Source organism: Manis pentadactyla, chromosome 12 (genome assembly GCF_030020395.1).
Source record: "Manis pentadactyla isolate mManPen7 chromosome 12, mManPen7.hap1, whole genome shotgun sequence".
Classification (NCBI taxonomy): Eukaryota; Metazoa; Chordata; class Mammalia; order Pholidota; family Manidae; genus Manis; species Manis pentadactyla.
In genome coordinates this window covers 72761894-72789785 of record NC_080030.1, presented here as the reverse complement: position 1 = coordinate 72789785, position 27892 = coordinate 72761894, and the positions used below count along the sequence as shown (strand labels likewise).

The following is a 27892-nucleotide window of genomic DNA, read 5'->3' as shown; positions in this document are numbered from 1 at the left end:
CTCTGGTGACATCTATTTAGCCTTAGGAGTACTTCCATCTAGAGCAGTCCCTTTAAAATACACTATAGAGATGGTTTGTGGGATGCAAATTCCATCAACTTTTGCTTATCTTGGAATTGTTTAATCCCTCCTCAAATTTAAATGATAATCTTGCTGGATACAGTATTCTTGGTTCGAGGCCCTTCTTTTTCATTTCATTGACTATATCATGCCATTCCCTTCTGGCCTGTCAGGTTTCTGTTGAGAAGTCTGATGATAACCTGATGGGTTTTCCTTTGTAGGTGATCTTTTTTCTCTCTATAGCTGCTTTTTACAGTCTGTCATTGTCTTCGATGTTTGCCATTTTTATTATTATATGTGTCCTCTTTGGGTCCCTTGTGTTGGTAGATCCATGGTGCTTCCATGGTCTGAGAGACTATTTCCTTCCCCAGATTGGGGAAGTTTTCAGGAATTATTTCTTCAAGACACTTTCTATTCCTTTTTCTCTCTCTTCTTCTTCTGGTACCCCTATAATGTGAATATTGTTCCATTGGATTCGTCACAGAGTTCTCTTAATATTCTTTCATTCCTAGAGATCCTTTTGTCTCTCTCTGCCTCAGCTTCTCTGTATTCCTGTTCTCTAATTTCTATTCCATTAACAGTCTCTTGCACCTCATCCAGTCTTCTCTTAAATCCTTCCATTGTTTGTTTCATTTCTGTTATCTCTCTCTGCAATTCATCCCTTCGCTCTTCCATATTTCTCTGTAGTTCCATCAACATGCTTATGACTTTCATTTTGAATTCTTTTTCAGGAAAATAGGTGATTTCAGTTTCACTAGGCCCTCTGTCTGGTGTTTGAGGGATTTTGGACTGAACAAGGTTCTTCTGCCTTTTTATGGTGATGGAAGTGATTGCCAGTGAGTGGCTCATGTGTCAGCTGGGAGAACAAAGTCCCTTCTTGCTTACTGATCACCTTGCCCAGCTCCGCTGCCTGTGCCCATCAACTGTACACAGGGAGCAGCTTCTGCATTAATCCCAAGCTGCCATGTGCAGGGCAGCCCTCGGGATGGTCTAGGGCATTGGTGGGGGTTGCATGTGAGTGGCATGTATTCTCCCACCAGAACTGCGCTCCTTCCTGCTTTCTGGACTCCGCACCTGTGCCAGGAAACTGCACACAGGGATTAGCCTCTGAGTTGTTCCCATGAGCTGCCGTGGGTGGGGCAACCCTTGGGATGGCCCTAGGGCACTGGTAATGGTTGCAAGCAATCAGCGCATGTTCACTGTGTGAACAGAACACCTACTTGTTTCCTGGACTCCACTCCAGTTTCCTCTACCTGGGCTGGTCAGCCGCGTGCAGGGGGCAGCCTCTGCATTAATTCCCTGAGCTGCCATGGGTGGGGCAGCCCTTGGGATGGCCTAGGGCACTGGCAGGGTTTTCAGGTGAGCAGAGCATGTTCTCTGAGAGAATAAAGCCTCTTTGTGTCTTCCAGACTCTGTACTGGTTTCTGCTGTCTGTGTCAGTTGACTGAAGGCAGGGGGAAGCCTCTGGGTCTGGCCCGGTTAGCCATACACTGGGAGAAGCCTCTGTGTGGTTGCTGTGGGTGAGGCTGCTCCCTGGTTTCACCACAGCAATGGAAGATCAGCCTATTTGCTTGCAGTGACAGGTGGGGGGATAATTGACTGCTTATTGCCATGAGGTGCTTTGGTGCTGTGTTGCCACCCACGGAGGTAGGGCACCTGAAGTTCTGGTTATTTAGTACTCCTGTGCTTCCACTCCCTCCCCACTCTGATTCTTTTCCTCCTGCCAGTGAGGGAGTGGAGGAGTGCTCTGGTTCTGCCGGGTCCCAGCTTTGTGTCTTATCCTTTTCGTTGATGTTGAGTTCTCACAGATGTAGATGTAGCCTGGCTGGTGTACTCTATTTTCTGATCACTCTTTTAGGAATAGTTGTATTTGCTGTATTTTCAAAATATGTATGGTTTTGGGAGGAGATTTCCACCACCCTACTCATGCTGTTATCTTGAGAATCTCCCTAGATGCTTTTACAATAAAAAATGGAAACCCCTCACTCCAAAATCATTTAATTTATGCCCAACTGAGTGTAATCATTTAATTTACACCCAGTTGAATTTAACAGCCTCAAAAACTAACAGAAAAGTGATAATTACAATGGTCATTATCTTAGCTATTTGTGTTACGTGATGGAAAGCTTGTAGCTTTGGCTTTAAGGAACTCAGACCTTAATTTCCTATGTTGAGTAGTATTTTTTTTTCCTTCTGGAATTGACCCCTATGAACTCTATGAAACTGTAGTAAAACTCACAACTCTTATGACACATTATTTCTTTTATTGTTTTATTGGCACAACAGTGCTAGGATTTCTGTTTTGTGTGATCACACTCAAGAATCTGGAAGCTCTCTTACAGTTTTGCTCTCATGTCATACTGTTTTCATATCAACAGAAAGATGAGTCAGTGAAATCACAAACAGAATATTCATTTCTTAACACTTTCATGTAAATCAGAATATGTTATACCCTTAACAATTTAATGAGATATTATCATCATACTGTATGTCAACACAATTAGGCTAAGCAGAAAACTGGGATTAATATCTTTTTTTTTTGCTGCTGCTAACATGTTGTAGAAAGACTGTGGAAATTCTTTCTCAGCAAGGTAGGGGAATTAATTCTGATGGCAAGAAGAGGTTATTAAATTTTTCTGAATAAAAGAATGATAATATCAGTACTTGAGAAAGATTGATCCATGATGATGCATTCTGTGTATTAGAAGGGGAATCCAGGGGCTGGGCAAGTTTGGAATCTTTCAACCACAGAGGTGTTTAGTCCTGAAGACCTAAATTTTGGTCATGATAGTAATGGTAATAGAGAGGAAAGAGTTGAAAAGAGCTGTTACTAAGACTTGGCTGCTCACTGAAAAATGGTGAAAACACTAGAATGTAAACTCTTTGAGTGGAGAAAACTTGTCCTTCATAATTTTTATATTCCCCATACATGTAGTTGTGCTTGGAGCATAGTAAGCACTTCATAAATGGTAACTGAATAAATTAAAATAAAAACAAGCAAATGCAATAATGTAACAGGTGCTCTATCAGAGGCAGAAAGGAAGGCTTGGTAGAAAAGGAGATACATACATTGTGTCTAGTGTATGAGCTAGAATGTTCCAGGAAGGCAGAGGGTGGAGAGGACATCAAAGTAGAGAGAAGAGGCCCTGAGGCATGAAAGAGCATGGTGTGGGTATAGACAATCACCAGCAGTTGCTCATTTCTCAAGGGTAATGTACGAGGCAGGAAGGGGTAGACATTGGTGCTGGACTTGAAAAGTCTGAGCATGAGGATAAGGAGTTTTGACTTATTGCATATTTTAAAACACCTAAGTAACATAAAGAGGTGTTTAGTATAGAAATACATCAAGTAGAAATAAGTGAAAAGTTAGGTGAGATCTTTATGTTTAGAATAAAATGTTGAGAGATCAGTGTCAAATTACAACAGTCCATGAGAAAAGTGGCGAAAGCCTAGAATAAGGATGTAATGACAAGGATAGATGTCATGGCAAGGTCTTGAAAAAATCCAGAAATAAAATAAAAGATAGATGATGAATTAAACATGTAGAAGAGTGAAGCAGATAGTGGAGTCAAGGTTGAATATGATGAATGCCAGGGCTCTGGCAACATCCTGGCAAATGGAAAACAGGAAGGGGGGATAAAAGGAAATAATGAATTGAATTTTAGGCATATTAACTTTGAAGTGTTAGAGGGACAAGCAGGAGTATTGATCACAGAGTGACTTGTACTAGAGGTGTGGTTTTGGGAGTTTTCTGGGTCAAAGGTAAGACATGAATATGGGTGATACTGTAGCACAACAGTGTATTGTGAGAAGAGATTTAGATTGAGGGTGAAACTCTGGGAAACACCCACATTAAGACTCAAGTGGAAGAAGACACCAGCAGCAGAGACCAAATCAGAATAGACAGGGATGTCAAAGTAGAACCAAAAGAACCTTTGAAACAGATTAAAATTTTTTGAATACTTGAAAGCTTTAGAAAATAATTGATGGAATGAAGAAGGAGAATTTCAAGGAGGAATTATACTACAAATGCCATTAAGATCCATGGGAGATGAAGGCTTAAAAATGACCATTGAAGTTGACAGATGAAAAGTTATAGGTAGCTTTTCTCTGAACTCTAGCAGAATGGTGCAGCTAGAAGCTAGATTTCAGTGGTCTCAGAACTAAGAAGTCACAAGTCAATATTGAACCATTCCTTCAAACATTCAGTTGTGAAGAGGAGGGAGAAAAAGAGTGGTAACTAAAGAGAATGTCAAGATTGTAGACAATGTTATTTTGTATTTTTATCTGTTTTATAAAAATGAGAATAATTTGAATTTGGCATCCAAGTCCTTATCACTAAACCTGACCTAATCCCAGAGCTCATAATCTTATTTCCATAGGAATGTTTTATATATCTTGAAATTATGTCAGGCATCAAGTTCAATATTCCATCTTCTACTGTGAGCAGTCTCCCATATTCTGCACCGCCCTCCATTAAACCAAACTAGAAGCCTGTACCTCATCCTTCAGCAACTATTTCAAACAATTACCACCTCCTCTATAGCTCGAATATATATATATATCCTCCTTTCTATTACCTGGTTTAGATCCTAATCCTCTCTCAACTAGACTCCTTCCTCCTATCTGTATCAGGTGATTTTCCTAACCTAACTTTGAGCTTGTGGTATTTCTGCAGGATACTTTGATGTCCACTTTCTACCCACAAGATAGAGACCTAAGCTTCTTATAAAAGAACTCTAGTCTGTGGCATTCATTTCTGACATAACCTCTACATACAAAAGAGGACTTGACTCCTCTCTAGTAATACCAAAATGAATGGACTTCCCTGCACACACCTTCTCGACACACTTTCTGCTGCCGCTCCTGCTTTCTGTCTTTATTTGGAATAGGCTTTTGTCCTTTTTTAAAAAAATTAGCTAACTCTTACTCATTATATCCTTTATTTAGTCTCCCTAAACCCCTCCTATTATCCTCCAGGGTGGCTAAGTGCCACTTCACCTTAGTATTACCGTGCCCTAGGCACATTATGATCATAGAATTCCCCACACTGAATTGAAGAGGTCTATATGTGACTGTCTTCTCCTGGATTTTGAGTTTCTTAGCATCAGAAATGATATTTTAATCCTTGTACCTGTGCATTTAGCATATCACCAGGTAAAAGGTAACTATTGAAATGCTTATTCAACTGAACTGAGTGGTGGAAGTGGGAATGTAAAAATGCTCAAGAGAGAAGGAGAACCCAGACAAAGAGGTTTGAGAAGAGACATTAGAGGATGGATGAAGGATGATATATTATGGGCTAGTTTTAAATAGAAAAGAGACCTTTAACTATGTGACTAAGAGCAGGAGGTAAATATGGAGAAGATGGAGGCTAGAAAGAATGAAAGGAGTTTCCAATTAAGGGTTCTGTTTTCCTTGTTAAACAGGTAATTGGACAGAGGGGGTATTCAACCAAAATTTGGTGAAGATAGTGGCAGTGAAAAAACACAGGATATGTTTGCTCAGAAAGTAAATGCACATCTGAAATGCAAAGGTCCTAAAAATATTTTATTCTGGAATGTGCCATCTCTTGGAACTCATTCATATACTTGAAATTCTTTTTCGTTGCAAAGTTTTAGATAAACCTGGAGTATTTTCTTTGCATATGTATGCAAATGATTGTGCCTGAAGTTCCATGCTATTCTGCCAAGCTGCAGGCTTACCAGCAGAGCTGGGATTGGTCCTGGTGATACCGATGCTAGTGGAGGCCAGGGAAGCATGACTCATGGTGAGGCTGTCTGCACTGTGGGTAGAGTAGCTGTAAATCATCTTGAGAAAGGCAGATTTTGTGTTAGTTTCTTGCTTACAAAGAATAACATAGCATTTGGGGAAGAATGTGCAACACAGGATGCCATAGTTAGATATTAAAATAACAATAATCTCCACAGCTGGCAAATATTTTCCAAATGTGGTAGCATAGATGGGGATGAATGTGATCCAAGCTATGAAGTAAATGAGCATGCCAAATGTTATGAATTTGGCTTCGTTGTAATTCTCAGGTAACTTCCTGCCTTTGAAGGCAAATATGAAGCAAATAAAGGCCAGGATGGCAATATAACCCAGCATGGTGCCAAATGCCAGAATGGATCCTTCCTCACATTCCAGGATAATGACTCTGGGCAAGGAGACGTTCTCTTCCACAGCAGGTGCTGCAAAAATCAGCCAAAGTGTGCAAATGACAACTTGGATTCCCGTGCAAGTGAAGATGATGGGGATTGGTTTATAGAGGCACTTTAGGAAGTTCTGCAACTTGGGATCAAAGCTGAAGGCTAGCAAAATTTTCAGGGACTTCATTAAAATGCAGGAGATGCACAGAGTAAAGCTCACGCCAAATAGCGTCTGCCTGGTCTTACACGTAAAGTCCTGCGGTTCTCCGACGAAAAAGGCGGTACTGGCAAAGTTGAGGAAATGGCAGAGGAGGATCACATAGCAGACCGTCAGTCCTCCAGACGATTTCACAACGGGGGTGCTCAGGTTTCGTGTAAATATTATGCCAATGGCCAGAACAAACACTATTCCCAAGAGGGAAAGGGCCAGGAGCAGGATAGCCAAGGAGTCATTCCAGTTGAGATACTCCACTTCCTTTTCAAAGCACATCGTGCTCCTTACAGGGGCCCAGTGAGTTTCATTGTGGCATAGAAGACAGTGATCCATATCTAAAAGGCAGAGGAGATTCAGTTACATTGCAGACATTTAAGCCAGGTGATCGTCCACAATGCTACAAATGAGACTCCTTCTCCCTAACAGTCCTGACTAGAAAATGGAGATAGATAACTGTCACACTGGTCACTTACTGACATAAAGCATGCACAGAACCTGAAGAAGGTGAGAGAGGAAGGTGAGGGCAGAGGAAGAGGGGAAGAAAAAAAAAGAAAAACAAAGCCAACTGGGTTGTGAGTCTTAGGAAATTAATATACTCAAGATAGATATTAGCCTTTAAAGAACTTGCTATTATAGGTGGCAGTTCAGGGACACTGTTATGAATAACAGCTTTGGAATCAGATCTCAAGTCCTTTCTCTATTACTTATGATTCCTGTAATCTTGAACAAGCTAATTGAAATTTCTGAGCCTATTTTCCAGTCTCTCAAAAAATAAAAAAAGATGCTGCCTCACTGAGGTTCTGCATTCAGTGAGATAATAAATATAAAATGCTTCTATGGTGCATTACACACAGTAGACACTCATTATGGTGAGAGCTGCTATTATTAATAAGGTTGTAGTTCTTTTAAAAGCAGATAATATGGTTCGGTTATCCTAAAAGCTCTCTAAAAGTGAGATAACAATAGACTATAAGCAAGGGACAATTGATAAAGAATTAAAGTTTATTTTTTCCCCCAGCAGGTGAGTAAAATTGAGCCTCTCACAGAGGCAGTGATCAGTTTGAAAATAATCTGTGCTGAATCTGACTGTAGGTTGTTATGAATAGTTGATATCAGAGGGGAGCCTCTGGGAGTGTGATTTGCTACCCAGCAGCCCCAGCCCCTAAATATGGGGTCTCAGCTACTTCCAAAAATGTGCTCTCTGAGCATTCATGTGATCATACTCCACAGTGCCCATCTGGCTTTATGCAGTGTCTGTGTTCACTTCACTAGGTTGTGTCAGGTTGTGTTTCTGTTTATAAACTTCATTACCTTTTCAGCCTCCTCCTCCTTCCACACCCTGTTTATCTACAAAGATCCATGCTTCTCTGTCCTGCCCTTAACCATAGCTGCCAGTGTCTGCCATTTCATCCACTCAGTGAACATTTGTTGGCCTTGTCTGCATTACAAGAGCTGTGCTCTGGAGTCATAGAGAATAGGAGATGATGTCCTTTTCAGATTACACTAAGTCCTTTAGGTAAGTTGTCCTTAGTCTTCTACACTTGTTCTTGGAAGCAACTTGCCCTGGTAATCAAAAAACAACCCAGACTGTATTTTGAAAGATTCTTGTACATCTTTATGGGAAAATAAATGCTACAGACTCTCTTGGTGTTTTTATTTAACCTACATGGCAGACAGTTGCTAGATGCCAATTGTCTGGAAAACTTGCTCCAGGTTACATAATTATTAAAGCAGCACAGTCCATTTCAGTTTGGGATAAATGGCATTTTTGTGACACAGTGACAGAACATGAATATTGGAATGTTTACACTGGGATGCCCTTGGAGCCAATAAAAAAAAAGAATAAACATTTGGGAACTATTCTGGCTCTGTAGCTCTCAGCTTTTATAGATGAATTGGAATGCTATAATCAACAAGGGAATATGAGGCTTTTAAAACAGGCTTAATTCCAAAGGAAGGGCTAATAGCTCCTTTAAGGGCTCAAAGGCTGCTGACCTTACTATTGTTCTTTAATTTGTGTATTTTGCTCTGATTTTGTCAAATTCTTAAAGACAGGTTTGGCAAACATCAGTAGCATCTCATTTCTGTCAATTGTTTATCCTCTCATCTCACTGGAGGCTCTATTTTTTAGGTTTCCTTGTTGCCTCTTGGTAGGAATACTGAGATCTCTAGGGTACACAAACACACCTCTGGGTACCCCTGGGTTTCTGTCATATGCAGTTTAGTTAATTTTGCATTTATTTATGTATAGTTATTGTGCCCCGTTACAAGTCAGGCATGTGTCTGTGGAGGATACAAGGACAAACAGAGAACTTTCGTTATTTTAAGAGGTGCTGGAAAGGAAGTCCAGGTGAGGGCGTGACCTCTCCCTTGGAAGTAAAGTTACTTTTACATCTCTGTTTTGTATCGATTGTGTGCCTGGTGATATAAAAGTACAGATTGCAAGTTAAAATGAAATTCACTGAAATTTAATCTAGCAGAAGCATGGCTTTCTTAAAAAAAAAAGAAGAAAGAAAAGTAAACTAAAATAGGATTCATGTCCAAAAAAATCAACCAAAGAAAAATGGTTCAGGTGTGGTACATGTTTTTACTGTACATGTTTTGACCATAATTACCTGTCTGATTACTGTAGTGATTTTCAGGACAGTTCACACATTCATAGCAGCAGATATGCTGACTTCTTGTAGTTTTCTTCATTTGCCCAGGACTACATTCTTTGGAGCACTTAGACTGAATTTGCTGCAAAGTGAAAAGTAATTCTAAATAGAAATTATTTCAAAAGATTTATCCTTAAGTAACTTTGACTTAATTAAAAAATATATTTATTAAATAGTGCTTTGGTCTTTTTTTTCATAGCACAATAGAATTGTTTCATTATCTGAAGGAATGTGAACAAGTTTAAAAAACAGAAAATATTTTAGTGAAACTGCTTTAGGAAGAACACAGTTTTTGTCACACTAATAGTGTGCTAGCAAGAAGAGAACTTGGCTCTTCCAAAAACATCCCTACGAGAAGGAAAAATGTGTCGTGGTAGAATTAAGGAAGGAAATGATGGTTTGGAAATTTCTAATCCTGTGTTATATTGAGTTCAACGATATAAGAAAATAGTAAAGTATTGGGTATTTATATTCTTTAGAAGGTTATTAATCATGCTGTCCAAGGGCCATATCTGTTCTAATCTTAAAAACAGAATAATGGAAACATTTGAATTTAATGCCATTAAAGTATTTGTTAAAAAGACAACCCCAGATATGAAAATAATATTTAAAGCATCCTGAGAATTTAGGTTAGAATTCTGCATGTCACAGTGCACAGCACCTGCAGCCTCCTGCGTTTATGGAATCCCCTGCTTACAATCGCTTGCTACTTATTCTTTTAGCTTCAGCTGTGTTAGTTTTCTCATTCTTAGTCCCTTTCACATGACACATCTTGCAAAATAAATGTTTATGGTCTCACTCTTACTCTTGGGAAGCCAAAGCAGAGTGGGTAAATGAGGCTTTCTCTAGAATCTAATGGCCATTCCTGAGCCTGGAACCCAGCCAGACTGCTAAGCTAAGTAGTCTTCTTTCTGGGAGATGAAAATGACCTGGCTGAGAGAAAAACAGCCAAGATGCAGCAGCCATTTGTCCGCAAGCTCTGGCTTCCTTCTCAACACAGCTATTGCTGACCAGGGTTTTCATCAGGCAGGATATCTGCCCTGTGAATTCCCCAGGGCAAATTTTTAATCTGAAGTGCCCACACTTATAGAGAGTGCTCAGAGGACACAAAAGGATTTAACTATGAGATAAAGCTGGACATCATGAGGGGAATAGAAGTGAAACCTTTCTTCCCAGCAACATGTTCCCTTCTCTTCCCACCACACAAGAGGCATTCTGAAATCTAGTACTCATAATTTTGGGGGATCAGTACATTTAGGATTATCTGAGGTTTTGGACCATATATGGGTTTTGATGGCTTACCAGAAATGCTGATATCACAAGTGGCCTCCATATTGATTAGATCTTTAAATCTGACCTAACTGATGTCAGTGGGTCTCTACTACCTCCTTGAGATATTTATAGGTGTTTCCATCAGAAAGGAAGACATGTCAGCCCCTCCCATTCAGTCTCTATGGGCTCCACTTGGTTACTTGTCGTCCTGTCACCTCCCTCTCATTGAGTGTCTCCCCTACATTGTCTGGAGGTAATACTGGGTAACAAAAGCATTGCTTCTTGCAGAAATTATAATAGAGAATCTTCTCTACATTCAATAAGAAAATGAGCCACTGCATGGTCTAAAAGCTCCAGTGTATTACAGTGTTTGGCAGAGTGCTGGGTTCACAGTACAGTTGTGAGGGGTGGTGTTGATAATGAAGATGATGATCAAAGTCTGAGAACTCAGGATGGCTACATTTCTATCTTTCAAGGATAGCATACCTTGCTTTACTGAAGCTTATGACAGGGAAAATTAGAATCAAGATAGTGGCCTAAAGCATTACTATATTCACTCTTTCATTCAACACATATTATTTGAGTGCCTACCAGGTGCCAGCTGTTGGGATTGTTGGAGCCGCAGCAGGGAATGAAACACAAAAATCCATGGCCAGAGACATTCAGTTCTCGTTAACAAGTGAACAATGATCAAGATAAGCAAAATGAGCAGCTAGATAGTGGTAAGTACTAAGGAGGAAAATAAAGACAGGAAGTGTACGCGTAGTATTAGGTTAACACTGCAATTTTAAATAAGGTGACTGGGGACGGCCTTACTGAGATGGCGATGTTTTAGGAGAGACAGAAGGGAAGTAAGAAAAGTGAACCACATGGACACCAGAGAAGATTATTCCAGGTGAAGGAAACAGCAGGTGGAAGGCCCTGAGCTAAGAGAAGGGGTGGTGCATATGGAAGAGGGAGAGAAGTCCTACAGGGTTGTTGGAAGTTGGGAGCATAAAGGGAGGGTACTAGGAGGGGAGGATGGGGAGGCGCTAGTGGTAGGTCATGTAAGGCTTTTATCGACATTGGCTTTTGCCCTGAAAGAAATAGGAAGTATAGGGAGGGTTAAGAGCAGAGGATTGCTTTGGCTGCTATTTTAAGAGCAGACTGAAGTGGGTAAGAGTGCAAAGAGAAAGCAGTTAGAGACCTACTGTCTTAAGCTGGGTGACAGGTGCCTGGCTGTAGCTTGGAGTGGGGTGACAACAATGCAGTGAAGAGCAAAAAGTGATCAGATTCTGCACCCAATTTGAAAGTAAAACCTAGATTGTATATGAAACATGATAGAAAAAGAAGTGACAAGGATGCCACCAGGTTTTTCCATGAGCAACTAGGTGAGAGGAGTTGCTATTTATTGAGATGGTGGTAGGTTTGGGAGCTCAGTTTTGGAAATAACTGATTAAAATGACTATTAGACACACAGGTAGAGATGTCAGTTAAGCACTTGTATATTTATCGGGGTTGAAATTCAGAAGATACAAATCTGGGGGTCATCTGCCTTCTGTATAATGACATTATTTAAATGCACAACCTGGATAAGATTGCTAAAGAAAAATGCAAACAAAAAAGAGGAGTTCTGAGCTCTGGTGACCTATAGGTAGTAGAAATGGCAAGGAACCAGGAGAGGAGACTGAGAAGTGGCCAGAGACAGGGAGAAAATCAAGGGAGTGTGGTCATGGAAGCAAATAAAGAAAGCACTTCGTGGAGGAGAGAGTAATTGGCTGGTAAGTGAAGTATGCCAATGTTTGGATTTGCTAACACTGGTGAACTAGACAGGAAGAATTTTAATAGATTGGAAAGAATTCAAAAGAATTATGGGAGGAAAGAAACTGAGTCCCCTGAATATATTTAACTTTTTCAAATAATTTTGCTGTAAAGAGAAATAGAGGAATGATCAGTATATAAAGGGGCAAGTGGATAACAAGTAAAAATTTTTCTTTCTCTCTCTTTCTTTTTTTTCCTTCCTTCTGTCCCTTTTCCCCTCTCTCTTTCCCACCCTTCCTCTTTCTCTTCCTTCCAGACAAAAGGAAGAGCAGCATACCTGTATCATCATTTAGATAATGCAGAAAATAAAAATACTTGAGGAGGCAGGAGAGAGTGGAGAGTTGCCAGAGCAATATCCTTGAGTCAGTGAAAGGGGTTGGGATCAGGGGTCAAGTGGAGGAGCTGACCTTGGCTAGGAGAACAGAAAGTCCATCCACAGGAGCAGATGGAAGGCAGGGATATGGGCATAGATGCGGCAGCACAGGAGCACTGGAGTTCTCTTCTGTTTGTTTCAGTTTTGTTAGTGAAATAGGAAGCAGTGTTGACTAAAAGTGAAGATGGTGAAGATGTGCTGGAGTCAGAAGAGAGAAAGGAAAGCATAGCCATCTAGGAAATGGGCGAGTTAATGGACTAGAGTAGTAAGTCTAATTGCCCAGCAGCATTAAAGGTCCACTGGAGGTCAGAGATGATGAATTTAAAGTGAGAACAGTCAGCAAGGTGTTTTTGTTTCTGTTTTGGGCCATAATCAGCTACATGGGAGCTACACTGATTAGATAAAGAGATGAAATTTAACCAGGATTAGGCTGTGGTTGAATGAGCATGATGAAGGGAGCAGGGGGCAGGGGCAAGAGGATTGAGGGTGTATACAAGGAGTGATACACAAGTTGTCCATGGAATTTAAGGAGGGGACTTGCGCACAGTGAACAGGCAGTAGGATTACTGGAGGTCCTGGCAGCATCAAAGGCTCTTACAATTGAGGTACTGATTGATTTGAATGCTATGAAGTCTACAACAAAATTACCTTAAGATTCCAGAACTCATTTTTTGTTTCTTGGTCTGGGATAATGAAGACATCATTCTTCAGGTCATACTGTGCCATCTTGGTGACAGTCATGTGGCCATTGATCTCCTTCCAGAGCACAACATCATAGCCAGTGTTCATATCCCCATGGGCATCAAAATGAAATGAATTCCCTCCATCAGTGAATGTCACATTTTTTAGTACATCAAGTAACTAGAAAAAAACAAGAACAGAAACAAACACTACTAGAAATATTTTAAGTGTATCCATTCCAGTTATAACACTCCCTTTCATGGAGTATCAGTTAACAATTAGAAAAAAGACTGGGTCAGTGAATGTGGTAACTAGTTGAGAAGGTTCTTAACTATCTGGAAAATATTTGAGAATTCTTGCCTCATTTCTGTTTTATTCTTGCTCTAAGTTTGAGAAACCAAGTTAATGTATATGGAGGACAATTAGTCTGGCTGTAAGTTGAAATCTGAGCATCTTTATTTTTCCAACATTGCAGAATTTCAGAATGAGACCTCGTGGGCAGATGCTTGGACTCTAATTTGGGTTCCCTATCTCATTAGTGATATGATCTTGACAGTTACAATTTCTTTCCAGTCCTCAGCTTCCCCATCTGTAAAATTGGGTAAGTGAAATCTACTTTATAGGGGTGTCAAAAAGTAAACGGAAGTAAGGATGTAAGAGTTTAGCCCAGTATCTGGCACAGATTAAGTGTTAATAAAAGTTATGTTAATGCCTGTTATTAGCTAATTGGGGTGTTGTACAAATGAATAAAAATACTTCAAGTCAATCAATTAATAGTAGTCACCTGACATCCACATATTGCTTGCTAATACTCAAACCGTGATATTCTTTTTCTCCAAAACAACTGGGTGAAGCAAGCTGAGCAGGCATCACCTTCCTCTTCTCTTAGATGAGCACTTGCAGCCAAAGGGTGAAGCTGGAGGGCACACATCCTGACTTTCACTATGGGGTCTTCCTATTGCACTAAATACATTAATTGAAAATCTCACTGTATTTTTACTTCTCACTCAAAAGCAATCATCAATATGTCATCTGAAGCTATGAAAGGCAAGAAAATTCGCCCTTTCCTTCTGGAGTCACAGTCAGCCTGGGTCCTTAGCCACATCTGAGTAGGTAATCCAAGCCAGTGGTTATCATGTTCGTTCACCATCCTCATAATGAAGGCTGAGGGGACAGAGATACAAAACTGGGAGACAGTCCAGTAACTGCAGCACTCTGCTCTTGGGGTATGTGCTGAGGAGCTTCCCCTCAGAGAGATTTAGTTGGTGGGCATAAGGCACCTCCACATGCCTGTCCTTTAAGTCCTTACTTTGCCGCTCACTTTGTGGCAGGTGTGGGTCATACTATCTCCAATGGTTTTCAAGTCTGTTTCAGTGATTGAGTATAGCAAAGTGACCTCTAAAATCTATTTCCAATTTAATTCCTAAAATAATTTTTTTAGCTTGAGAGGAAAGAAATGCATTGAAAAATTGTTTTTCTTGTTACCCAATCTGTATAGTGAGGACTTGTATGCTATGGAGTTAGGACAGAGAATGTTTTACTGACAAACAAGGCAGCCTTGTTGGGTTTGTGCTGTCCAGGAAGAACACTGGGCTACGAGTGAGAAAATGTTGCAATTCTGACTCCACCATTAACTTGATATATAATCATGATGAAGTAAATACGCTCTCTGAACATTGCACCCACCCATCTAAATCTATAACACTATATGGCTTTTGCTGGGTGCAAAAATCTATGGAATGAGGCAGAAATTATTCTATTTCAAGGTATATTCTTATTCTAGTCCCAGTTAATCTTTTATGAGTGTTTCTTTCCTTCAGAATATTTTTGGTCAAAGGAATATAAGAAACTCAAGTTATATTTTAAGGTAAATATTTTAGTTTTGATAGTTACATCAATGACCAAATGTCATTTTAGCAACACCTCTAGGCATGTATATTGATTTTATGCTATGTTCCCACAGATTTCTTAGTTCTTTTAATGAATGTAAATTAATTAGTATTACTTTAAAGAAGCAGGATATTAGATCTATCATGGCAGAATTAACCAACAAAATCTTATTGCAGCAAATGCCTGGAAGAAAAAATATGGAGGGAACAAAAATAAAAAACAGGTAAGTAAGGGCCAACCTTCAATGTTCTCACTTCTACCTGTGCTCTGATTTTTCTGCTGCTCTTTCTTTAAGCAATGTACATATGTAAGCCCCAGTAACTCAGTTCTTTAGGGAGCTCTTCCATTCCTGCCTTTGAGCTATAATTTCCACCTGCTTTTTCCTGCATTTAGTTAGGTTTGACAGGGCAAAGTTCTGACACATGTATATTCTGTAAATAATAACATTGTACAATATAAATAAACAAGTGCAATTCTATGCTTGTGCTTATAAGAAAGAGGCAAACAATGCATTCATTACTTGTTAAATAAGAGAGAACATTTGCTCTAGATTGAGATAAATTTTGAACATTAAAGCTCTAGTTATTAAGCTATTTAAAGCTTTTTAAATTTATTTTTCACTGAGACTCTGAAATTCACTATAAATCAGCACTATAAAATTAAGAGAGTAGGATTTGCGTTTTCATGATTATATAATTCACTTTTGTCTGAGAACACAAGGGCAGGAGGCCACAACAGTTAAGCTATTAAGGTCGATGTTGTTTTCCATTTCCCTAACTGCTCTGCTGTCCACTGCAACTCCATCCCTAAACTGTGTTTGTGAAATGAAGTGTCTATGTGAGTAAATTAGAGAACAGCAGAGCAAGCAGCCTTACATCTCTGTCTGGTGCTCAACCTGTCTTTTTATTTGGTGAAGCTTCCTGTGGCATAGTGGAATGCATACTGGATAGTCTCACCACTCTGTGACTGACCGTAGACCAGACCCTTATTGCTGAGGTCCCCTCCGCCTCTCAACTGCTGCAAGTTTCCATTACCAGTAACGTTTCTTGCCACTTGTTTAGGATAGAGTATAAAGAACATGAACCTGTGGACCTACCATAATATTATAAAGATTAGAGATGATGAGTGTCAGTGCCTAGTATAGTAGGCCTTAAAAATTATTAGCTATTATTTTCCTTATCACTCCAAAATCACTCTCTTCTTGACACCATTGCCACTTGAATGTCTCATTAAGTTCCTCGAATTCAACATCTCCGAAATGCAATGCTTAATATTTCTTCTACCTTCATTAATGTTTCTGAAGACCTCCAATTTTTTCTGTTTCTATCCCAACAAATGGTACCAGTTGCCCAAATCATTTACATCTTCACTTCTTTCTGTCATCTTTTACATCCATTCTACCTCCAAATGCCCTTTACCTCACTCTTACATATCCACGCACGGGTCTCTCCTTCCTCATCACCACACTTGTAGTGCCTGTAGTACAAGGCACCTTGTCTTAGGCCCGGATTACCAAATTGTCTTTCTCACTCTAGTCTTGTCAATACAAGACATTGTCAGTACACACTGCAGTGGGAGATGCTATTTCCCCACTGGAAAGCAGATTGAAAGCAGATCACATCACTCTCCTACTAGAAATATCTTTAATTGGCACCCCTTTGCCATCAAGTCCAAACCATTAAACAGAGTTTGCAGACTTTCTCTTGACAGGACGGTCCATACCCACAGTGTCATTAACACCTGACAGACTGTTAGAAGTGCAGATTTTTCAGGTACCACCCCCAGCCCCCCACCAGAACTACTGAATTAGCATCTTCATGACAGTAAGATTCCTGGCACTTCAACTGCACATCAGAGTTTGAGATGTTCTGATTAATAAGGCCCTAATCTGCCACCACTACATCTAGTCTTATTTGCCTATAGTTCCATAAAAGACTCTGACCTATGACATTATTTTCTGACCCCTCAAGATGTCATGCTTTCTGTCCTTTCTGGGACTTTGCTGGAGTATTTCTGTCCTAGCTAACTCCTATCCATCCTTCATATTCATCAGAGATGTTATGATCTTTGGAGAATGTTCTCTGAATTGCCAATACTGATTAATCATGATTCCCTGCCCTCTTATGTTTATATGAAACATTGTAATGCATCATCCTGCATTGTAATTAGCACTAGACAGGTGACTCCTTTAGGGAGAATATTGTTCTCCATAATATTTTCAACACTCAACACAATGCCCAGACATTGAGACATCCAACAAATATTTGTAGGAAGAAAAGTTTGACTTGTATTAGACCATTCTCTCAACCCACATATATCTCTTACTACCTTGTATGTGATCAGAAGTAGAGGGAAACAAAAATGAAAACCAAAATCACTGGTCACAACAAAGAGGTGGTATCCTCTTGCACATCAGAGAGGAACATTAACAATCTGACAAGCATGACTATGCTGCCCCTGAATACTGCTCACAGACCACCAAACATAGAGCCAAAGTAAGGATTATCTTCAAATATTAGGAAAAACTAACTTCTTTATAATTATTTAAATCTAAAATCATTCAGAAAGAATCATTTGAATATTAGTGAATTTTGCCAAGGGACAAAACAATCTTTGAAATGTATCTTTGATTAGTGACCCTAAATGTTGCTTATCTTTTAAATATAATGTCTTCGGAGATTTCTTCATAAAAAGGCAATTGTTTGCTTTATTTTTCCTACTGAATCTGGATGTGGCTCCTTCACATTGTGATCAAAGGAACAAATCACTCCCCTATTCCTCCCTTCCAAACTGTTTATGTTTGTTTCTAGACAACCAGTCTCCCAGGGGAATAACGAACAGCCCAGGGTCCTAATGTTTAAATAAAACATTTTAGAAGATTCTGCTAAGATTATACTTTCTCAAATCTTTTCCCCAGAATGTTTGAGACTTATTCTTGATTTAAAAGTCTTTCCTAGATCTTCAGTGGATAAATATCTCTTGCTATTTGCATTTTTCTTCCCTTAAGAGGCTTTTTATATCTCTTCCCTTCTATCTTATCACTATGATAGTGTGTTTTCCCTTCATTACTCTTTCTTAATCTCTTACTCCTCAGATTCTATGTAGTGATTTCATTATGGTGTCCACTTATTTTATAGTTTTTACCACTCCCTCATTAAAGGTTTATATTATAAATAGTGTGCTTTCAAATAGGCATCTTAAAATTATTAGATATATAAATATATTTTTAAAAGAGAATTTTAATGAAAAAAATCCCAATCTCTAGTCTTTATATTTCCATTCTGTTTTTTTGTCCTACATTTACAAGGTGAAAACTAGTTTTAAAATAAGTGATTTAAAACATCCTATGACCATCACATGATCCACCCAAATGTAACCTGATCTCCTTAGTCCTTGGAGCTTATGTTTGTGGGTGTTTAAAGTAAAAATGACAAAAGTAGAAATAGGCTGTCTTGGATACTCACTTGACCAGAAGAATTGGGTCTTATTCCCTTTTACTTTCTTTTCCCTTACAAGTTTGTAATAAATATAATTTTGGAACATGATTCTGCCTCAAGGTAGACAAGTTTGGCTTTGAATACACATTATTGAGATATATATTCATAATGAGTAAAATTTATCATCATATGAGGCAGCAGTTTGCTTTTAAATGCCTAGCTTATGTGCACTTAAAAAAACAATGGAAAATTTTCACTTAAATAGGGCTACATTAAGCTTTGGTTTGAGTTTCTACAAATGAATCAAACAGAAAAAAGGGAAAATCTTCTTTTACACACAATTCATATGTAATTTTAAACATGAGATATCTAGGAATTGTCATGACTGACCTCATAACATTAATTTGAAAAAGACTGGAGTCCTAGAGCGTGTGCCCTCAGTAAAAGTCATCTGGAGGCTTTGAGACTCTAAGGCATCATAGACTCCATGAAAAGCAAAGGGCATAGTCAGAAGAGTTATGTTTCTGGTATTTTCTAGCTTTAGTTTCCTCATCCATAATATTTAGAAATAATAAAAAGTATCATTAAACACACATAGCCTTCTGTTTGTTAAGAGCACTAAAAGAGGGAATTCATGAAGCACTGAAAAACTGTAAGATTAGGTACAAATCCATAACTCAAGGGAAATAACACTATCAATAGAATAGTGGAAAATAAAAGAACACAACTTTGGTGGGTCAGAGGAGTAGGTCAAGGTAAAATAACAACTATCACCCTCAAGGACAAAGAGCTAATGAGAGAAATGCAGGTTATTCACACACTGAAGGTGTCTGCTTATAAAAGGAAAATAATTAAGAGCAGTTAGTATAAATGTTTGCAACTTTAAGCAAGAAAGGAAATGATGGTAGGGGGATTTTCTTGGAAGTGTGAGTCAATACCTCCCATGGTTGAAAGGCGCTGGGGTTCTGACAGTCTCGAGCTTGGCACAGATCCCGAATGGCATAGCCAAGAGCAAACATTGCAAGTTGAATACTGTGAACAAGTCCTGGCTCAGTATAATCCCACAGGAAGTCATTTCTCAGAGAGAAGTTGCTTTTTATATCCTTGTCAGCCTTGTCAGCTAAAGTCCCCTGAGAATGGTTGGAAATGCATTGGCTCAAATCACTATCCTTGGCATATGCACAGGCAGACAACAGCGCTGCATATTCATTTAAGGGCTTGTTATTATCACCAGGAAACATGTGCAGATTTTGAAGAAAGGAATGGAAAGAGGACATATTCCCTCTTCTAAAAGTAAACCCAACAACTTTGCCAATCCTTTTAACATTAGGAATGGTGGTAATTTTGGTGGCTGTTGACCAGTTATCGCTAGCAATCCAGATCTTATTTATATTCCTTTCAATGGCTTTACTGAAGAGACTGAAAACATGGAATTGCCTCAGAAATACCACAATGACATTAACCTGGGCTTCTGCTATGATTTTTTCAAGCGTCTGATTAATCCTGACTTCGATGGTATTATCTGAGAGGAACGCTGGGAGAACTTCTTTGAAAGCTATGCACACATTATTTGCCATGGTCTGAATTGCAAAGGTGTTGAGTGCCAGTCGTCCATAGTCATCATCCGTGGCAATGATGCCAATCCAGTTCCATCCAGAATTCTGAATCAGGTGGGCCATTGCTTTAGTTTGATAGAAGTCACTGGGCACAGTCCGTAAAAATGAAGGAAAACGAATTTTGTCACTTAGGATTTCTGCAGTTGATTCGTAACTCACCTGGAAATTGACAGAATCTTTTAGTTATGGTGTTGATGAGCTCCAGGGGGTTTCATAGTAGATGCTCTTCTCCATGATTCCTGTGAACTTCCATAATCTTTTCCTAAAAATCTCTAGCTTTACCCATCCTTCCCCTTCAGTGGACTCCACTACTTTAAAAATAGCTTAAATCACAATATTTAGTACCTGGTAACTGTTTAGAATTATTGCATTTCAATCATTTTGTTTTGTACATAGTAGAAGCCCTTTGAATATTCAGGTTCTCTCTTGTATATCCATCTATACTTCTATATCTATCTTATATTTTAGGCTAGGGCCAATAGTGGATATTGTTTAAATACTTAGAGATAAGTACAGGAAAATGCAGCTGGAGAAATAAGCAAAATGAATTTTGGACACCTAGTCTGTTCAAAACTTTGTGTAATTGACAACTTTGGTGGTGTTTATTCTAGGTAAAATAAATCATCTAGATGAATTTATCATCTACGCCAGGGAGCAGCAAACTTTTTCTGAAGGACCTGATAAAAATATTTTAAGTTTTCTTGGTTACATATTTTCTTTGTCATATTTTTTGTATTTTTTTCTATTACAACCTTTACAAAATGTAAAAATCATTCTTAGCTTGATGGCTTGATGGCTGAAGTGATCAAGAGCCAGATTTGATCCATATGCTATAGTTTTCTGACCCCTGATCTACTCAAATAAGCACCAGCACTGCGGGAGACCTACCTAATGTATGCAAAGTTTTGTGTAATTTCATTCTAGGGAGAATTATAACCTTCCACAGCTGAAATTGCACTATGTCATTTGCTCAGTGAATTTTTTTTTTCTATTTACAGCCTCCACATAGTAAGTTGGAAAGGCTTTGGAGTCAGACAAACTGTTAGAATCCTGACTGCAATAAATTTGTTAGTTAACTAACAAATAAAGTTAGTTAACATTTCTTTACCTGTGAAATAATAGGATTCTTGGACTTAAACTTTCATTATCAATTTCATTGGGCTATAATAAAATGGAACTCTCAGAATCTTTGATGGGTATATGCTCTTACTTACTGTAGCTCCAGAAAGTTATGTTTTGAATTCTTATGCACATATACTATATATACATGAAAGCCAAGGGAACTTCCTTGACTTTGAATAATGTGCCAGACAGTACAGGCTGCTCTAGTATCTGTTCTTATCTTTCAGAGGCCTTTTGCTTATTTCCTGTTTATTGACTTGCATGACAAGGAGATATGTAGTACCACAGTCTCTGCTCAAAGCCTTCCCATCATACTCAGAATAAAATGCAAACCATTCCACAGCTTCAAGATGCCCCATGACCCAGACCTTGCCTACCTCTGCAAACACACTTCTTACTATGCTCCTTTCTGCTCACCAGATCTAGCCATATTGACCTTTCTGTTGTGCTTCGGATGTTCCAACTTTTCAGGCACCGCTCTCTCAGCATAGATACTCTCCTCTCCTTTTCCATCTTCCTTTGGCTGTTGCTTCTCATTCAAGTTTCAGGCTATATGTTACCTCCTTGAGAAGTCTTCCTTGACCTCCATTCCCCCTTACCCCTCACCATCTCCTCAGTTTTGTACATAACACCTGATTGTTTTTCAAAAACAAGGTAGTTGAGGCCCTCAGAGGTTTCTGTCTTATCCAAATCATGCTGAAAACTGTCAGAAACTAGGGAGACTGAAGGCTGACTGGCCGCTTAGTGTCCTCTCCACTCTACTATGCATAATAGGGCACCACCTTTCTTTGACTGAAGAGAAAAAAAGGCTAAAGTAAAAGCAACTCCCTAATTTCCTGGGCTACCATGATCCTTTCATAATAAAGTATATGATCAAAAGCAATGTACAAAGGTAGAGCAAAACCTACCTGTGGCATGAGCAGTAAATTCAACATCCTGGAGACCGCCATGGTTATTTCTGAGTAGCCAGCACCTACGACAGCCTTAACCTTTGGCATGTAGTAGGAATAGTCACAGTTAAACTCCATGATTTCTGTGGAGCAGTTCAACTTAGAAAGAAACCTTAGAGTGGCTGCCATCGCCACTGTAACGTCTGTACAAGTGTCATAGATTTCGTACCCAAGTTTGACTCCAGATAACAGTGTTGAATTATTGATCATCTCAATGCTGTGTATCATGGCAAGAGTTTGAAGAAAATTTGATATTTCAAAGCTGTTGAGAAACAAATTAGTTTAAAATCAGAACATAAGTCTTTCACAAACATGATATTTCATTTTATTTGCATCTCTGCTTTATAATAGACAGTTTCTGGATCAGTAATGCTTACTTCTTGAAAGTCTAAACTTAACTTATTTAAAAATAGTGTTTTTGGGAAGTGTATGTGGGAACCTGTAGTTTCTCAGATGGAGTCTATGGAACAGGATTTAACCTTTGCTTGATTAATTTTGAGAACATTTTGAATACTCAGTTTAGTATTTTAAAGTATGAATATGTGTCTGATTTTTGTTTCTTTTTGTTGTTAGATGTCAGCATTTTATTGCTGTTCAAGTATCTGCTTTTCAGCCCTTCTTTTACTTTTCTGATTCTAGTCTGTTATAGTTGGAAGCCAGGTTAGTAAGACTTTTAGAATTATATATAAAATAGGCTCTGGTTAAAAGCCCAATAGCCTTCTAAATAAAATGAATTATTTTAGTTCCAAGTCACAGCTATTTCCTTGTTCAGGATCAAATGAATTTTTTAGTGTTTTCCATCCTTAATTATTGGCCTAGGATTTAGGACTTCAAATATGCATTCTTTGGGTACCATTTTACTGTTCTGAAAATCTTCATTAATTATTGTGTACTGTTCACTGGTATTCCTGATAATCAATGATTAAGATTACAGTAGCTCAAAGTGCCCAGGTTCTGGGGAAATGCCAGGAAGGAATCTTAGTGTGATGTGAGATCACATTTTATCTGAAAGCATTTTATTCTGAGAGGGCTTCGTAGACCCTTTTTGATAAAGAAAGAAAAAAAGGGAGGAAAACAATATAGATTGAACTTACATACAAAAATATCAAGACAGAAATCAGGATTTTAAAGTTAGAAGGAAGCATGGGGATCACATTGCCATCACAACAGAAGGTGATGCTACTTGCGTCCACAGAAGTTGTCCAGGCCCTTATTTTAAAGAGAATGAGAGAAGAGAAAACTGGAAACTATAACTCAAAGAATTTAAACTCACCTAAGTCTACAAAATCAGTTTGTCTCCAAACTATAGTTAGAATTCAAATATCCTGCTCTCCTTAAATAAAATCTGTAACATCCTCCTCCCAGCTTTGCTTTTCCATAATACACTGGCTCTAATGTCTTTCCTGTAGTCTGGCTTTCACACTGTAAAGTGTACATTAAGGAAGAATACTTAGAGTTGAATTAAGGTCTTAAATTTATCATGAAAGAATTAGATTTTAAGAATGAAATGAATACAATGTTGACAAAAATGTTAGAGTAGAGAAAAATTTAAATGTAGTCTATTTTATATAAGAATTAAATAATAGATCCATGTGCACAATAAAATACATGTTGTGGTTGACAGAAATAAAAATGTGCTAATATGTTTTGGTGGACAGGCTACAGTGCTCTAATTGGGCTTTCTCAAGTGACTTCAGGGATTTTTTTCCTTTTTAGGCAGAAGGCCAAATAAATATATAATGAAATGCATTTGTTGTCTCTGCACTTAAAGGTTGATTATAGAGTGCTAACATATCACTCTTTTAAGGAAAGATTGTAATACTAACTATATACATCTTAAAATGTATGAGTTTAAATTTTATTAAAATTCAGATATTAATACAACTAAACAGTTGCATGCCCTAATCTCACTGTATAATCTTGAAGTCTAAATGTGGCCTTTGAGGCTTTACTCACCCGACACATTGCTGGATTTCTGGTCGTCTAGGACAGACTCCCAAGGACAGCACTTTCTCATGAATGGCAAACAAACCTCCTATCATGATGTGTCCCGGGGAGGTGGCAGCCACAAAATCATCAGGGGTCTGGCAAGACTGGGTAGTAGTAAAGTAGGTAATCAGTATAATCAATAGTGCCATGTTCCTCTCTCATTTGCTCACTTCATGCAAGTTCTTAGGAATCTGAAAGTTCACAGAGTACCAACAACATGTGTCCTATTTCACCTATAAACACCATGTAAGGTATAGGACAGTGTCAAGGGCCAAAAACACTCAGTATTCAGGTACTTGATGATAGTCCAAACAATTCTTCTCCAATAGGAATAGATCAGCCTCTGCTACTCCATTGTTGGTGACATGTGATCGCAGTGATGCCAGGAAGAAGCTGATAGGATTAGAAACACAGGTTCTCAGTGTCACAGCACTCTTTCACTCCACTGGGCTTTGAGTCATGCTGGCATTTCTTTTGAAGGATATAGAAACTTCAGGAGGGAGCAGTTTAGGAAAGCTTTCCCACTTCAGAAATGGACAATTTGTATTTCCAAAGGTATCATATTCAAGGCACAAAAACTTCAATGTAGTTTATTAACTATTTAGAAAAATAGCTCCCTGCTTTAATTTTCCCATAAAAGCTCTATTTAAAAAACTGAAATTCAGGTAAGTTTAGGTATTTATCACTTCCAGTTTACACATTTAAAATAAGCAGCTTTTGTGGTGATGGACAACACTCAAATTGAGATGAAACTTGCCTGATACAGTGCCTTGCATTGAATAAGAAAGGTCTATCATAGATCACTGACATTTATACGCCTGTTTGTGGAATTAGGTTTTACAAAAATAACTAGTGTCAGGCTATGTCTTCTTAAATGCTTAGGAATCTAAACTAACATGATTTTCTGGATATGTTTTAGAATTTAACAGAGCATAGATAAACCTCAATAACTTAGGTACTCTTTAGAAAAAGTTAAAGTTTTTACCTTTTAGAAATCTTTTCCAAACATTGCATTAAAAAGGAATATGTCTTGGGAAAGAAGATGCAAATTCAATACACCCAGTTTGTTTGGTGGGCAGCAGCCTCATTAAAGGAATTTCAGAAAATAAAAGAGTACAATGGCTACTACAGTATTTAGCTGTAGTTCCATTGACATGTGGGGTTATGCCAACTGAATATCAGAGAAGTCATAGCTCTTACAGTCAAATGTTTCCTTAAGTCTCAGCATTTTTACCAGTAGCAGGATTTCCTCTTAGGACCCAGATCAGTTAACTTCAGTTGTCCAGGAAGTTTAATATATATGAGTTTGAAGACTCTTCAGATGTTCAGCAATTGCATTTTACCCATCTTCATCTTATTATTCATTTGTGTATGTGTGTGTGTGCAACTGGATAAATGTATGTTTTCATGAATTAGTTCTTTTCTCAGATAACCTCCAAGGTCTTCTGTAATTACACGTTCAAAGATGATTTTGGTAAAAATATACTAAAGAATAAGAAATTCAGAAAATTATCCAGCAAAAAGTATATAATAGGAATTAAACAACTCAAAGTGATTTTGAATATACGAACTTCATGTTATCATACTGTTCAGATCTGATCTTTATTTGAAAAATCAGTGACCAAAGTTATACTGATGATTTGTCTTAGGTTGTAATTTTAACAATATTTAGGTCTTTGTTATTTGGAAAAACTTGAAGACAAACCACATTTTCTTATTTTAAGAAGTATAATCTAAGTTGGAAAATCTTTTTCTACATAGGAGTCATCTGAAGGTAGGAAAACAAAAGGTTTTGAAAGACCTTGTCCTATAAAATGCAGTGTCATGTGGCATAAAGAACTCAAACTTTGGAAGCTGACAGACTGGGTGGCTCGGCCCAGCCCTTAGCAGGTGATCATGAATGATTTATTGAACTTTTCTGAACAATAATTTTCTCATTAATAAAATAGGCAACCTATTCTATCTTATAGGTATGTTTTGAGACTTGAGCTCAATCAATTTGTAAAGTTCCTGTGTTCCAGAGAGCACTCAATAATCAGCTCCTGTCTTAGTCTGTTAGGGTTGTTACAGACTGGGTGGCCTATAATCAATAATCATTCATCTCTCAGAGTCCTGGAGGTTAGGTAGCCCAAGATTCAAAGTTCTAGTGAGAGGTCATTATAAACCTCACAATGGGGAAGGGGCAAGGTAGCTTTCTAGAGACTGTTTCTATAAGGGCACTCATCCTGTTCTGGAGGTCTCTGCCCTCATGACCTAATAATCACTTTCCAGAGGGCTCACCTCCTAATGCCATCATCTTTAGGGTTAGATTTCAACATATGAATTTTGGGAAGACACAAACATTCAGACCATGGCAGCTCCCTCCTTCTCCTTCCTGAAGCCGAACTGAAAGTTATTGATTCCTAAATTGGGAATGCTTTATACAGTTGGCTAAATCATCATGCAGAGCCCTTTCTCAAAGATCTTAAATGCAGCCTGATAGAAATGATGATGTGTGTGATAGTAGCACTGGCTAGTTATTGTCTCCCTATAATGTAAATCCATTGCTGAGTTAAGCTTGAAGGAAGCTACAGTGTATTAATTACTTCAGAATTCCGCTGGTTTCACTGTTGTGGTTTTGATTATTATCAAGACTTAATTTTGGACCAGGGACAGAACTTGTAGCCATAATTTTGAATCTACAGTTACCACATATTTTCTGCTTTTAAAGACACCTAAAAAGGACAGTAATAACTCCTACTATTCCAAAAGGTTTTTTTTTTTTAACTTTGTACAACTGTTTCTTAAGGATTCAAACTCTTGAAGAAATTTTGAGAGATGAATTACTGATGGCACTAGCTTGTTCTTACTTTTGATTTCAGGATTCTGTATTTCTTTGTTACTATATTTATGTGAAGAGATATCTAGTTATTATCCAGAGGAAACAGTACAGAAGTGATAGTACTACCCAGGTAATTCTCGTAAGGATGCCACTGCCCTGCTTGAACAAGTACAGTAGGGATGGATAATCAGTGGGTAAGGATGCTTTCTGCTGTCATTATTAGTTGGTAGCACAAATGATGGGAAGAATCTCCACATGGTAAAAGGGCTGCAGTGAAGACTGGGTCAGTGGCACTCTGGGACCAGAGGCACAGAACCTAGCCTCTGAACTCTAGCAAATGTCTAGGCCTCTCACCTCTTAGCACTTTTGTTTTCCCTCCTGTTACCACAGTTTCATAGTTTCCCATCTACTCTCCCCAACTCCACACCTTTTTCCTACTTCCTTAAATTTCATACTAATGATGATACCATAAAGTTGTTTTCAGTGCCATTTGCATCTGCAATGAGGTTTTAAAAACAGAACATCTTCCAAATTAAAGGAATCAATGTAAACAGTGGAATTTCAATTTAAACAAAGGAATCAATTTAAACAAGAGGAGCTGGGGAGGGACAGCAGGGCAGGGGGTCCCGGGGAACTTGGGACCACACTTCACAGGCAGCTGACTACTCTGCCTGCACACAGAGCCAGCCTGACAGAACAGGTCAGAGTGCCTCCTGAAAGGAGAGAAGCAGCCAACACCAATGTTATGAAGGTGTTTGCCAATATCTACAGCCCAAGCAGAAAATAAATAAGAGTTTAAGAATGAGCTCTGACCCGTGAGTCCACATTGTCAGTCTCCTTCAGGTTTTTTTTTTCAGGGCT

General features: G+C 38.5%; 1 protein-coding gene and 1 long non-coding RNA gene across 4 annotated transcripts; one reads left to right on the top strand and one right to left on the bottom strand.

The window, feature by feature from the left end:
• Positions 1-1287: 1287 nt before the first annotated feature.
• Positions 1288-14575, top strand: LOC130679822 (uncharacterized). Its single transcript, XR_008992777.1, has 3 exons — positions 1288-1419; positions 13682-13807; positions 14221-14575. It is a non-coding gene; the product is annotated as an uncharacterized LOC130679822 (long non-coding RNA).
• GPRC6A (G protein-coupled receptor class C group 6 member A) lies at positions 5606-25722 on the bottom strand. Of its 3 annotated transcripts, none has more exons than XM_036925017.2 (6): positions 24178-25722; positions 22180-22483; positions 19472-20308; positions 13174-13386; positions 9039-9162; positions 5606-6758 (listed from the first exon to the last, which is right to left on the bottom strand). In XM_036925017.2, exons 1-6 carry the CDS (start codon positions 24357-24359, stop codon positions 5644-5646), a joined length of 2775 nt encoding a protein of 924 aa, XP_036780912.2. In that variant the 5' UTR covers positions 24360-25722; the 3' UTR covers positions 5606-5643. The 3 variants fall into 3 exon arrangements, with proteins under 3 accessions (XP_036780912.2, XP_036780914.2, XP_036780913.2); XM_036925019.2 differs by having other exon boundaries at positions 19997-20308; XM_036925018.2 differs by lacking the exon at positions 13174-13386.
• Positions 25723-27892: the final 2170 nt, after the last annotated feature.

Coding starts and splice junctions, on each gene's coding strand:
- GPRC6A (XM_036925017.2), bottom strand. CDS start 24,359: ATGGCACTATTGATTATACTGATTACCTACTTTACTACTACCCAGTCT. Junction 22,484..24,177: donor GAAATCCAGCAATGTGTCGG/GTGAGTAAAGCC, acceptor GTTTCTCAACAG/CTTTGAAATATCAAATTTTC. Junction 9,163..13,173: donor ATGAGTTCTGGAATCTTAAG/GTAATTTTGTTG, acceptor TTCACTTTGCAG/CAAATTCAGTCTAAGTGCTC.